This window comes from Ruditapes philippinarum, unplaced genomic scaffold, assembly GCF_026571515.1.
Source record: "Ruditapes philippinarum isolate M1 unplaced genomic scaffold, ASM2657151v2 ctg2090_1_1_1_1, whole genome shotgun sequence".
In the NCBI taxonomy this organism is placed as follows: domain Eukaryota; kingdom Metazoa; phylum Mollusca; class Bivalvia; order Venerida; family Veneridae; genus Ruditapes; species Ruditapes philippinarum.
In genome coordinates this window covers 185732-201119 of record NW_026853161.1, presented here as the reverse complement: position 1 = coordinate 201119, position 15388 = coordinate 185732, and the positions used below count along the sequence as shown (strand labels likewise).

Here is a 15388-nt window from a genome sequence, read left to right as displayed (position 1 = left end):
GTGCGTAAGCACTGATGTCCGCACAGATGAATTGGTGCATAACTCGTTTATGACTTGATATAATTTTTGTCAGATCATCACGTTTTCAATTATTGGTAAACTTGCTTGAATTTGAATAAAATTAAGAAGTTGTTAGTATTTTGAATTCAAACTTATAAGAACAATTAATATTATGTTAGATGTAATGATGTAAAATTTAAATGATGATACATGTAAATAACTTAACCTTTGTGGTATCACTACATCTTTTATTCTTTGTTACGCGTTTCTGTAATTTTTCTTAGTAAGATTCGTTTTAGTTGTAAGTGCTGCTCAATAAATGAAAAAAAAAACAACAGTATCTACAATAGTGTATACATTATTGTGCCTCTTTTACTTTTTAAAACGTCTTAAATTGAACGATACACACTTTGAAATAAAAATAACGTTTTATTTGTTGGTGTGGTAATTATTAACCGTCCATGAACAGGCTCAATCGAACCGAGCCTGCAACATTTAAAATTTTGACGAGTTGGACTTTCTATTGGGATTCTGTTTTCTTTATTTATAAACGATTACAATTACTTTTCAAGTCCATCTTAATTAAACCTGCGTTCAAACAATAAGATTCTCGTTGCTAATGTTTCATGATTATTGCGCATCAATGAAAATTAAAATGCAAATATTGAATTGGAAAATTATTTTAAATAGTAGTGTCATTTATTAATGTATGGACAATTAAGAATTTACAAAAGAAAAGAAAAGAAAAGAAAGAAAGAATAAAATAAATACATGTAAATAAATAAATAAATGCCTACAAAAATTGTATGTAAGGTAAAGTAAACAATAATATACTGAGTTACAAAATTTGTTATAACAGGTACAAAAACTTTAAACGTAAATCGCTTTCGTTCTCTATTGCAAGTTTTTTATTCTGGGTTCAGTTGGGCTCCTTACCGATGGTCCTGTGTTGCTGGATCGTGTGGGGTTGCGTTCATTGAACAAATTCCTTCCTTGTTGATCTTGATTTTCATATTTTGAAATTTATGTTTCTGCGTGCTAATTCCTGCTTGTCCTAGACTGAACAAAAGACAACATTCATTAAGTTTTTTAAATAGCTACATTAATATTTCATACAAGAAGATGAACGCAGATTTTGTGTTTAGAAAAAATAGCGTGTTCTATTAATTACAGCATTTATTGCATTTTCCCGATATTTACGGTTCAAAAAGTTCTGCTATCTGGAAAACGTTTCTTTTCTCAGGGAGTTACATAATAATCTTAATAGCATCCTATCGGGCAAAGATAAATTAAACAATGAAATTGCCAGACATTTGATTTATAAATGTTTCTGGGTACAAAATCACAATCAATATCAATTTTTGAAAAAAAAAAACAACATAACAATAAAGATAACTTATTCTGTTTTTCTCTATTTCATTTCAATAACAGTTTGATAAACGATTGCCATTGGCTCTTACCGTTTATGGCTTGATTATAGATCTCTTAGTGATCTAAACAAATAATCCTCTTGTGGCTGAAGGGTGTCGTTTCACGATTTAGACTTCAGCATTGCAGCCACCGTATAGTTTTGCATGATCGTAATAGGAGACTTTATTGGAGTCTAGAAATCTCTTAGCTGCAGTAGGTCAGTTGGTATTGACCCCTAGCGTCGCCTTGCAGATTGAAACACCCGAGGTTAGCCAAAGCCATCTTACCCGTTTCGGCGCTGTGTTGGTGCACCTTAAATTCCAGACATAAAAAAACACAAAAAACAAACTAAACAAACAATGCTAAGTTTTTAACTGGATTTTTTCAGTTTAAGCATGTTTATGATAGTCCTTTGAAACAGGTTGATTTTTGCTTCTTTAAAAAAATTCATTGTGATCTATTTGTATCTTAATGTTTATGCACTAAACTGAACAGTAACATTGTTTAAACAAACTCAAAAGTTTAATCAAATTTAGCTTAAAACGCAATATTTCTTTGGTTATCTGTTTGTAAATTAAGTCATTATTTATTTATGCCATCGCACCTAATTGAAAATGGTATCATGCCATCCAATCCTTATATTTGATAAACTAATCTTAGTTATATCAAGTTATGATATTATTAACAATATTGTATTTTAACCGCTGGGCTGAGTAAGTCACTACGCTCTAGGATAAAGTATTCAGATAAATTTTTAATATACTTAATATAATACACTCAAATTATTGACAATATGATATATAGTTTTAAGATACGTATGGTTATAAGTGTGCTCGGTTTTATTTGGCACTTGAAAGATAAAATATTTGATGTTTCTCTTCTATTAAAACAGAAAATATCTGAGAAATAAATGAATCATGTATCTACTACTGTTTATAATTACATGATAAAAGAAATGCATATTGACGGCTGATCAAGCAGTTTTTGATGTAATAATAACGGTTTATTTATTTATCACATGTAATGTATCCTACAGCAGAAACATTTTAACATTTTTACCATAGTGCTATTATTTTAAAAGATTTAAAATGTAAAGTTCGTTGGTATGATAAAGGGGTAATAAACGTAATTCTAACAAGCATATTAATCGGGATATCAGACAATGATTGAATAACACTACAGTGTGATGTATTTAGATATACTCGTCTTGTAACCCCCGTTTACAAGTTTCATTGAACAAGTCAGCCTTTACTACAAAATATGAACAAAAAAAACTAAGTCGACGTCACCTTTATTCAGTATCATATTTCGTACGTTGACGGTGTGACCAAGTTCTGTTGGGGGCTGATTTATCAGGTGGAAAATCGTAAAGTATTTTTTGTGTGTGCTCTAAGTGACGAAAAAATTTGCTCATGTAAAAACTTGAGGATTTTGTGTTAAATTTCTTCATTTTTTAAAGATACTTTTGACAAGTAAGTAAGAATTGTTTTTATTTAATCGCTTCTGTTGTGACTGCTATAATTCCCCATTTCCGGTCTTTTTCTTTTGGAACTAGTTTATTTAATAATTGTACCATTCATAATGAATGCACTTAAGGTGGTAAGTGCTTACGGGATACAAATATGTATTGGTGTCATTACTTGCTAATTATGACAGTACACGCACAAAAACATTTAATTAAAGTTCTTCAATGATTATGTAATAGTCATAGTTTATGAATATTGAATGAAATATTAAGTGGAACGCCTAACAGACGAGTAACACTTATTGAAAACACCAGTATAGACCTTGATGCAGAAAATGATTTATATATAATTAATTTCCGCTTATTCTGCGTTTATAATTCATACTTCGAGGAGTGAAACAATATGTTAATACAAAACATCTGCGACGGAAAAATCTTCAAAAGAATGAGCACAACTTTTACAACCTAGTTTTTTGATAATTATTTCCTTGATAATAATTTTCTATATACGGAGATATCATACTATCAATTAAATGCAATAAGAAGAAAATTTACCTCACGAAATGAAGAAAACATGTCATTCAAGTCTCTAAAATAAAATCAAGATGATGCTGGTAATTGTGTTTGAAGAAGTTATTGTACGTACATTGTCTCGTAATCATCACTATATTTCTATGATCATTGTCCTCTTGGTATCATGTGGCATGTTTTTATTATGTTGGTCTTCTTTTAGCATTTATACACAACTGGGAATAATGCCATTACAATATAGTCAAATGTTATAAACAATACATCGTCATAGAGAACATTATTGTAAAATATTTTATATCTAACAATACTTACGAACATTTTAGTTTGAAACTAAATGCATCAGAGGATGCCAATGCATCAGAAAACATCAGTAGCTGGGATTCATACTTGCGACCTCCGCTTATAAGCGTAAACAATGGCACTAGACCACTGAGCCAAATAGGTTCACTGAAGCAAAGGTATAAAGGTAGAATGGATCATATTTGTAACATATCTGACTAAAACATTTTTACGATACATGAAACCAATTAATAAATTAATGATAAACAAAATTTGTTAAAAGACGACGGTTAATTATAATCAAATTTATATAATTTATAAAGTAATTGATTTACTTTGGAAGTTGGAAATATTGAAGTTTAAATAAAACGACGAGCATTAACCACAACTTTTTACTTTACTTCCAAAAGCTTTAAAAAATAATTACTTGCATGTGCTTAATTTTTTGTAGTTTTAATCGACTAAAAAACCCTTTGAGCAAAAATATCACGTGGCTGGTATTGATGAACATTTCTTTTTGTGAAATAAATTATGGAGTTTCAATTCAACATTTATTATGAAAATATCAAATGATTGTCGATTTTAATGAAAATTATTTATTCCACATTAAAAGGGAATAGTGTAGTTTCCAATAAATAAAGTGGCTTTACTAATTTGAAATAAATTGAGCGTGATAGAGGACAATTATTCAGCTGTTATAAGTCTTTGCATACATAGATTAAGTACTTTTCTTACATCAACAGTAATTACTGGCTAACCGCAATCTTTACTGTAAATGAAATTAAATCAAATCATCATGAACATTAATTACCTTGTCAAAATAAAATTAGAGATGCGTTGCGGTGGTAAATTTATGTTCAAAGTTCTTGAGTGCCTAAATTCCTTACAATAATGATTCTAATTGCCCTGCGTTTCATCTGTTAGCACGTTTCTTTTGTCATATATTCTTGGTTGGTCCACCTTATGGGCTATTCTCTGCAAATTACTGACTTTTTCATTTGAGGGTTGAATAAGTGATCCCTTATTACTTATCTGATAGTCTCCCGAATGTTCGAAGCAGGCTGGCAATTACATTTCATGAAAAGGAAATTGGATGTCTTAAAATATCTGGAAAAAAGTGATCCCTGAAGCATTTAAAAATAGCAAATTACATGACCATTGTAGACTCGTTTTGATTGAGTATGTACATAATGGGTAATGAAAGAGTGCTACATCCCTCACGTCCTCTAGCAACGGCTTGAGTGGTAATGAATTCACAACACTAAAAAGTGCTACACTCAATGGTCCCGATGGACAAGAAAAATATAACAACACTGAAGTGAAGTACGGGACAACTTTGAACGGCTGCCACACAACACTTGACACCTGCTGTTGTAATGTATAGATATCTGGAAAAAATGATTCCTCGGAAGCATTTAAAACAGCAACATTACATGAAAGTTGTAAAGCGGTTTTGATAATAAAATAAAAACACATGCATTATTATTTGGTTCTAAACATTTTAATTAACGTTTAATTCTATTGTTGTCAATTGTTCTGAAAAGAAAGTCTCTTTTGAATTCACAAATACGTCGTTATTCGTTTTTATATTTCTTTTTAATGATTGTATTCCATGTGATTTCATATGGCTACAAATGTTTTAACATCGGATGTGTTATAAATATTATGTTAATTTATATTATCGTATTTCTATCCTCTCACACGCAAGACGTAAATAGAAAAAAATAAAATTTGTTCGATAAATGTACAGTAAATATATAACTTTTTTCTGATTGGCATGAAGATAATAATTTTCTATATAATAATTTTCATGTATGTATTCATTCGTTAAAATACATATTCTATGAACACCAGCTTAAAGGGGATTCATCTGTATTGGTAATTATTTATTTTCTTTAACAGAATATTTTTGTTTTTGTATTGCATTTTAGCAATATAGACAATAACATAGACGAGGTATTTTCTACATCCCCTCAGTTCGACTACAGGCAGCGCATCTGCGTCCAACAGTCAAATTTGCTTGGGCACATCTTTCGCAACCGGGTCGGATGACGTAAGCGGGTCAACAATGACCGCTTACATACGCTTCACATAATAAAAAAGCCGTATTTTTTTCAAAAAATAATTATCATTTAAAATACTTCCATATAAACCTAATTGAACAATTTTGAAATTATTCTAACTATGATAATAAAATTAGAAACGCTATCTTCATTCGAATAGAGCAAAATTGTCGTCATCAATCAATTGTAATCTTGAACGTGCCACTTAAAGTCATCGATTTAGATTCCGTAATAATATTGTTATATTCTATTGCATTTTTTGTTAATTTTATTGTTGAGTAATGATACAATGAAAATGAAATACTTCCCTAATCTTTGTAAAGTATATGACTAACATAAACCAAACCGGATTGATTAATAATATCTGACATATGTTACGGTTCCCGAGGAACGGATATTCCGATCCGAACCGCAAACGTAATTTTAGCCATTTTTTTCTTGCATATTCTCTCATATTCCATTATATTTTAAACTCTTACCTGAACAAAACACGTTTCCATGGAAATTTATTTCATAATACTGTATTCTTACAAAAGCGTATGAAATTACAACTTCATTTATAACGGTGAAATTACGTCAATTCCTAAGCATGCCACTGTATAGCATGCGACTCATCTGGCACCCACATGTTAGATGAAATGTTCGGCATTTGTACAACTAACGGATACACCAGTCTGATATGCAAGAAAATAGAATACACAAAAGAAGATACATAAGGATACATATTTGAATTGAACCAGATAGTTAAATGAATTATTTGTAAGAGTGTACATGTTTGATTTTTACATTTTTTTATCTCGCTTGTATTTATTTATTAGTTATTTCGTCATATTTTTGTAGTAAATAAACCCCCGAAAATATTACATGGCGTAACACAACCACCATATTTTACAAAGCCGATACCACAATAGGTCTTTCGTACAAAATGTGCTAACTAGAATTATATATTGATCTTGTACTAACAGACAAATATACTCGCATATATTGAAATACATAGATTAACATCAAATAGTCACAGCAGCCGTTCTTTTGTACAAATTGTTCTAACTAGAATTATTAATTGTTTTTCATTCTAACAGACAAATATACACGCATACATTTATGATAATAATTGAGAATTATTAAGACGAAATGCATCACTTCAATATGCATTGAACACAACGAGTTAAGTCATATCCATGAAATGTCGTAATAATTCAATGCTATATTACATTTATCAACATACTTGTGTAAATTTTAGATATAAAAACATAAATCTGTATATTTAAGTGATTTTGTGCTCATTCGTTTATTATAAAGTTGAGCTGAATTAACTACATGTTTCTAAAGATTGGTTTTTATAATGGTAGATTAACACCAGGATCAATTATAAATCTGTCGAATTATTAAAAGTCAATCCCACCTATTTATACATCAAATGGATTTTTTATTAGAATTTCTTGAATGAAGTTATCTCTCGGAAACATTTAAATCAGCAAAATGTCATGAAAATTGCAGACTGTTTGATTGAGTATGTACATGAGTAATAAAGAAAACGAGCAACATCCCTCATGCTCACTACCACAGTCTGAGCGGTTCTCAATTTTCAACACTTAAAAGTGCTGAAATCAATGAATCAATCTATAAAACACTGTAGTGACGTTCGGAACAAATTTTACGATTGCCACACGGCACTTGACACATGCTTTTGGAACCAATTTAGTTGTCTCTTATCACGCATGGATAAATGGTGTATGTAAAGTTTGATGCCTTAATCCGTAAAAGCAACCAAAACCGCCACAAGGGCATATGTCCCCTCAAACAGTTTTTACAAAAACAAAAAAACAAAAAACAAAAAAAAAATCACTCACTTTTGCTCTAAATACAGATCATTTAAAAGATATTTCCCCGTTCAATTATCTGTTATAGAACGATCTTGAACATTTGGAGTTCACATACGGACTTTTTTGATTATCAATAATAATAAGCCTACAAGCAAACTCTTCCAACAATGAGATATAAAATCGAGCAGTAGGAGATAAACCCAGATTAGTTATATATCATTATCATATAATTATGATGATGCTTTGTTGATTAAAGGCACATTATGTGTCAGAAACAAATAGTTACTTCTTTTGAGAAAAGGCAAACGTGTATTGTACAATGTTTAAATAATGGTTTTAGGAAATGTAAGGTGCTCGATACTCGAAGAAAGAAACGGTAAATGTGAAAAAAATTTAATAAAAGTAACAAAGTATTATGACTTCAATAAAAATTACCAATTCGCTGTAAATATAATGCCAAACAACAAGAGATGGAAAAATGGTTAAGGTAATTGACCAATGAGTAAATTTTTTGAATACTATAAAAGTTCACCATAGTAAAAAAAAGGCTTGTGAGAAATGAAACATAAAAGCATACCTGAGGCATAATGGGCCTTTAAGCAGGCAACCTAAATACCAAGATATGCTACAGTATTTCATATTGTGGGGAAAATCAAATGTTTCACTTTTTTCAAAGAATTGATATTTAAGACATTAATTCTAAAAGGTTATACTTGTAAATATCTTGGATAATTTCTGGATTTAAAAAAATCATTGACATTTTCCGTAACACACGATACTTAACCGCGAAATATGAAATACAAGATCCTCAAGGAAGGGCGGATATCAATGAACGCAGGAAGAACATAGTAACTCTCCTTAAATGGTACTGTAGTGCTACATTTGTAAAGTATATGCGTCAAAGCTTCATTCGAATGTTTCTGTAGTGTTTCATATTAATAACAACATTGTTTCATCTTTTTTACTCTGCCTAATAAATCGTTAGACTTTTTCAGTTTACCTTTACATGATTTAGTCTGTACCTGTAAAATATTAACGTATATGCTTCAATTAAACTGCATATCGAGTGCAATTAAAATTTGAAGTATATTTGTTACAATAGATTTTTCATGTGTTACAAAACATCTTGTCGATAAACGCACATTTATTCATATAACTTTACCTAACTGACAGATATACGCAATACGGCCACAATTCAGAGGGTAATAGAGAGAAGCATGTAACATCTTTTAACATTGGCTTCAAATCCATCAAGGTGTCTTTATAATAAGAATTTTGATTTATAAAACAATTTCGTTGGCGGCGATATAGTCCTTATTAGCTTCAAACACACTTTCCATATAATTAATTTTAATAAGATTAAAACCAGGTGCACTTCCCCCCGAGGTTACATTCTTTTATTTATTTTTATGATAAACACGATTGTAGACATAGCTTATTTATATTGAATTATGATAAAATAATTTGTTAAAGATTCATTAAAATATATGGAATTACCAAAATGTCTGTTAATTAATGAAAATTATGAGTGCAATGCACAAACCTGATTAAATAACGACGAACACACAATTTGAATACGCCACATGGTTGGCAATCAAGTTATGGTTTATTTGCAACGCAATTCAATGATATAAAGTCTTTTTGTTTTTGGTGTAAAAATATGAAAATCAGGTTAAGTCTCAATGACATTGTTAAGGTCATTTTAGGACTTTATTTTTGAAGGTCTATTTATTAGTAATCGTCTTTTTAATTTCTTGTTTATTTCTAATATTTCCTATTATGTGTATTTTTAAAGTAATCGCCCCGTCTATGCTTTGCCTTGTGTCCTGCCCTGTCTTTCATATGTTTGGTGCCTTGATGCGCGTTTTGCCGGTGGTTCTGTGTCGTGTGGGAGTTACTTTTATTGAACGCTGCCCGTCCTTGTTTTTCATATTTTTACCACTTGACCTTTAAGTGTGCCCTTCATCTTGGGCATAGCAATTATTGCGCTCTTCAACTCGTCTCATAATGGTGATACCTTGTGCGAAGTTCTTTTAAAACATTTCAGCGGTTGAAACGTTACAGAGCTGACACAAAAGTGTTACGGACGGACGGACAAACAGGCGGAGGCCATTCCTATAATCCCCTCCCCGCTTTGCGGAAGGAGATTAAAAGTTCAAAGGAATTCAGGCAAAATGAAAATTATATTGCCTTTCACTTGTTCATTTATTAAATATCCTTGAATTGGTATGTCATTTAATATCTTAAAATAAGTTTTTATTCCCTTTCTCAAATTATTTAACTAATTTTTTTTAATTTTTTTGACTGATATTTTCCAAACAAATAGAACTCGTTGACCATATATCTGAACCTTTTTTTGCCTCCTTTACTTTTTAATTAAGTAATTATGGTACTTTTGTGTAGACGCCTTATAGTACTTTGTTTTCAATTTGCTACTGTCAAGAGAATAGTATTCGCATGCAACACTTTTTTGCACAAGGTAAGCACATATAATGGTCTTAATATATTATCAAAATTAAAGATATACTTTGCCAAAATATGATGTTATAAAATATTGATGATTGCTATACAATCTCTTTGTGAATATAGAATAAACATGTTTTGGATTCACACAAAGTAGATATATTTAAAATTCGACACACTACAAGTGGTCACAATTTGAATATAAATTGTCACAATATGGCTCATATAGTGTCATTTAAAAAGCAAAACACTCTTAGTGTTTTTTTAGAAAAGATATTATAGTTTATTCCTTCTTGTATTCAAATTAAACGTATTCAGTTAGAATTTCATAGATTTTGATTGAAATATTTCATTCAAAAATTAACGTTGTACTTATATCTTTAGTATAACGTTGCTTGTGTATGGCATTGTTTACAAAATTTCTAAATACTTCTTGAACACTGACTTTATTATGCATTTTTAACTAAACTGCATGTGACACTTTAGAAATAACATTAAATAGACAAAACGGAACATTTTACTGGTTGCCAAGCACAATCAAATTATATATGTTGCAGGTCAGAATTGATTGAGCCTGTTCAAGGACGGCAGTGATGAAACAGTCTACCATAAAGACTTTTTGTTTAAACGTTCATTATGTTTTGATCAGTTTATATGCTAAAATAAACTTATTTTAATAAACGATAGGAGTCATCCTTGTTTATTTAAGCATTTTGTATTGAACATTGCAGCTACTTAGTAAGAACTCATACAAATTTATAAACATGTTAGATATGTCTACAGAATTATCAACGATATGCTATAAATCATTTGGATCCTTTCCACAATGATCATATATCTCTGAAACATTGACATGTCATTTAAATTGCTAATGTTATGTTCCCAAAATAGCTGCATAGGAAAACTTTATTGGACGAGGTCATAGAGATTACATCGACAGATTATTCCACACAATGCTTCAATAACAAGTCATCGACACGAATGAAAGAAATGTTCAAACACAGCAGACATGTATCTTTATGTGATAACACCTGTAAACTTTAAGATGCTGTAATATCAAAATAAATGCAAATATGACAAAATGTTTTCACATATATCAATCATTGCTGTTGAAAGTCGAGTGGTGTCAAAATAATACATGTACAACTGCGTTAACATACAACATATCTATCCAGCTTCACAAAGAGCTTAACTGATATCAAATACGCCATTGCTGAGCGTACATGCAAACATCCAGAGCAATATAATTTTATTTGAGAACAAATAATAATATTTCTTTCGTGTAACGCAACGCAATTAACGTTCCGGTTTCATTATAAATTTTGTGACATGATGTCATTGGTTCACACCTCTATGAAAGGTCAAGCAACCTGCATATACGAGGTATTCATACATTTTCAAGTGAAATTCTCAGAAACGTATATTTTTACAATCTAATATTTCTTAGATACTGCAAAATGTTTTATGTGTACTTGTTATATCTTATGTGTTCAACTTTCTTCGCTATTCATTATCGCTTGATGACGGCCATTTTTGGAATGTGTTTTCTTCCATCCATTATAATATTATGATCTACAGATGTACAAAACTGCTGATTTCTTTATACATGTATCCATGTTATGTTAATATATTGATAATTTGTTTTTTTACTAAATATGATGTCCTCATGAGTCTTTCACCTTCTGGAATTTACTTGAATAAAATCTTGTGATTGTTTGCTAACGATAGACAAACATTCACACTTTTTAACTACTTGTTACATGACCGAAATTAAGTACTGTAAAGAAATTATGCCAGCTAGCGTCAGACACACGGTAAATGTCAGTGCCATAACATAAGGCTGATTGTTTAAACGTCACGGATCATTTTCCCTGTTTTGGAGATAATATGGTATTTAAACAATAAATATAATTTCTAGGAAAACAATTCTTTAAATTCGGCAAAAGTGTGTTCTAGCTATGTTACTGCAAATATTTGCTTCAATGCGCCAAAAACATCAGACAGTACAACATTTTATAATGTGTTTTTGAAACTAGTGAATTGTTAAAAAGTTTGGCTGGTACAATTATCTCTTCAACTTTCAATCTAGACTTAAACGGCAAAAGTTAAAAACAGCTAGATTTGTATTATTTGTTTCTTCCTTAGCCTTCATGAAATAATATAGAAAACAAATATGTCTTATATTCTGAGCTTATGTTTGACTGATAGTTACACGCCGGTTATTGTATAATCGCAAAATAAACTTACGGATATCGCAGACACGATTTGTACGATATATATGCATATACATAGCGCTGGCTTAAGACGCATTTTACATTTAAGCTCAGAGACAAGTCATTAGTCGTAAAAGGTTACACATGTAGATGGACATCAGTGGCCATCAGCAGTGATCATCTAACCATCAATGTGGAAAGTTTGTGTCATTTCATTAAAAGTGACATACCGAATCTGCCTGAACGAAGGCACTTATGCTTAACATGAAAACATTGATTTAAACTTAGTTGTTTGGGTATTTTAACTCTGCCATAAATACTCTTGTTCCTACGCGAATAGAATGTAAATATTCAAAACAAGAATTGTAAACTTGAACAAAGCTAGCTAAATTGAAAATACATTGTGAAAAAGAACATACTGCATAACCTTTTTGTATTATGTAAAAGGAAGAAGGAAGTTTTTTCAAAGGTATTTTGAAAAGACAATACATATTACATGTACATATTTGTAAGGACAGAAGGAAGTTTTTATTTTGTCAAAAGTCAAATTTTGTTTAAAGGTGTGGTGCAGAAAACTATTTTTTAAAAGTGACCGACTCGTACCACAGGAAAACAAAAAAAGACATTTTGATATTAACAATTAATAAAATCGGGCAATTTAATAATAAATATCACCTAAAATGAAAAACATATCTGTTTTCTGCATTGCTATGGTACTATTTGTACTCGGATTAGTTATTGTTCGTTGCGATGACAGTACAACAGCATGTAAAACTTTGGAAAATGATTACAGTGTACTCCTTAAACTGATAAAACTGGAGGAGGAGGTTATGAAACAAGGAGCAATAATTAAAGAACATAGAGAAGAAATAAGAGGTAAATTGTATATAGATTATTCACAAGGTTTTATTATGATAGAGTGGATTCTTTATCGTAGATTATTATCGTTTCTTCATGGCGGATGAATGTTAATGTATGAACATCCTAATGCATTATCTCTACTCTGTTCTTTTGTCCTTTAAATATAATAAATGTATCTCTCATATCCCTTTACTGAAGGAAAATGTGTTTAATTTTGATTATTGAATTAATGTAGGTATTTATTGGCTAAGTAATGACAAATATGGTAACTGATATTTTCAAAGTGCACTGAAATCAAAACAAGACGGTTAAGTATTTAATATTTTACAAGATCAACCAATATACGTTTTAGGGAAACTTTGAAAACAGGCACTTATTTAATTAAATTTTAGGATTTTTTTTAAAATAAGGCTCTCTAAATAGAAAATTGGTCAAACACGTTTTAAAAAATGGTAGGGTAGGGTAACATATTTTTATAAAGTTTGAGTAGAAACAATCAGTTTATGTGGCTTGTTAGCTGATTATTACATTTTGTTTCTTACCAAAAATTGATAGGAAAGAATGATATAAAAGATTATTCAAGGTGTCTTATTTCTGAGAAAGGGCCCTTGTAAAATCTAAGATTTGGTTTAGAAAAGTGGTCATCATTCGATTTTTACGTACGGTAAAGTTTCTTAAAATTTTGCAAACATTCCCTTCAGGTACATGTCTGACCTATGTAGTCATTTTTTCAGTTCCTAATAATGCCCGTTAAGATGGTTATACCTTAAAGTTTCCAATCTATAATGATTATAAGCTTGTTTTCCTCCTTAATTTAGATTTGTGTTTTATAGATAACATTTCTTAATTGCTAATATTCAATCAATTAGATATTGTCCCATGAATAAAAAGATGTATAACGTTGAAAACCTCAATAAAAACTATTTAACGTATTATTATATTTATCTTAAAGAAAATCGTAAGGCCTTTGAGAAGCACAATGCAGATGGATCTACGTACATTCGTTGGGGTAGGACCATGTGTCCAAGTGGAGCTACGGAAGTATACAAAGGCTATATAGCAGGTTCATTTTACACACATAGTGGGGCAGCCGCACGTCCGTTATGCTTAACTACCAAACCTACATGGGGCTATTATACAACAAATGAAGAATCATCTGCATTTATTTACGGAGCCGAGTATCAAGCAGATGGGTACAGCAGATGGAGCTCAATACACCAACATGACCCGCCATGTATTGTTTGTCGCGTACCCCATAATGACGTGTTAATGGTTCCAGGCACTAGCGTTTGTCCAAATTCCTACAGTCTACAATACAACGGTTATTTGATGGCGGGCCATCACGCACATCCGGCAGCTACAGATTACATTTGCGTTGATGGTAATCCTGAAACAATTGACAGAAGTTATGCAAACACTAATGGATTTTTGCTTTACTTTGTCCAAGCCCAATGCGGTTCTCTCTCTTGTGGACCTTATGTACAAAGCAGAGAGATAACATGCGCTGTGTGTACGTTTTCTTTATAACACTGAATCCCGACTTTGAATTTTGTACATTGGCAATTGATTTACAACGAAACGCAAATTTTATATTAATTCAGATGTTACTTTTATATTTCTATTAAACAATTTATCATTTATCAAACATGCAGTATAGTTATTCAGTTTATACAGGGGACATGTGCTTCATGTGTGTTTTGATGTAACAAAAGTGCTATAAATTCAAACATTTTTACTTATTTTAGATATGAACAAAACTTCAAAAGTATCAGTGCTTCGAAAGAAAAAAACCACTATATATCTAAACTTTATTATTTGTCTGATGACTTTCGTATATTAACAATGAAATGTTATTAATCATTATCATTTATGATGATCGCTAGCCATGCACCAGAATTTAAATAGGTGGAATATTTGTTCGTTGATTTTTCATTAATATGGTTCTATCATAAAATTAGTTGACCATCTAGCAAACATAAATACATTCTTTGTACATGTAAAAACAGTATATAATTCATCATTTAACTTCTTTTTTTCCATTCATGTTAAACCTATTCTAGGTGAACCCCAATATGCGCTTATGACTACTTCCTGTGTGTCGAAACATCATTTTTTCCCCGTTTGCTAAGTTCTGCGGGGCTTCTTGACAATGGTCATGTATAAGGGGATGAGTTCATTGAATGCCACCCTTCCTTGTTGATTTCGTTCTTCATATTTTGTTGAAAACTAATGAGAATGCCAACATGCGAGAAATTCGAATTTAAACTGTGAAACCTATGA

The 15388-nt window shown here is 30.8% G+C and overlaps 1 protein-coding gene across 1 annotated transcript; it reads left to right on the top strand.

The window, feature by feature from the left end:
* The first annotated feature begins 12798 nt into the window (after positions 1–12798).
* On the top strand, positions 12799–15125 carry LOC132735732 (short-chain collagen C4-like). The gene is made up of 2 exons (XM_060722724.1): positions 12799–13123; positions 14061–15125. The coding sequence occupies exons 1-2, from the start codon at positions 12928–12930 to the stop codon at positions 14633–14635; spliced, it is 771 nt and encodes a 256-aa protein (XP_060578707.1). The 5' UTR covers positions 12799–12927; the 3' UTR covers positions 14636–15125.
* The last annotated feature ends 263 nt before the right edge of the window (positions 15126–15388 follow it).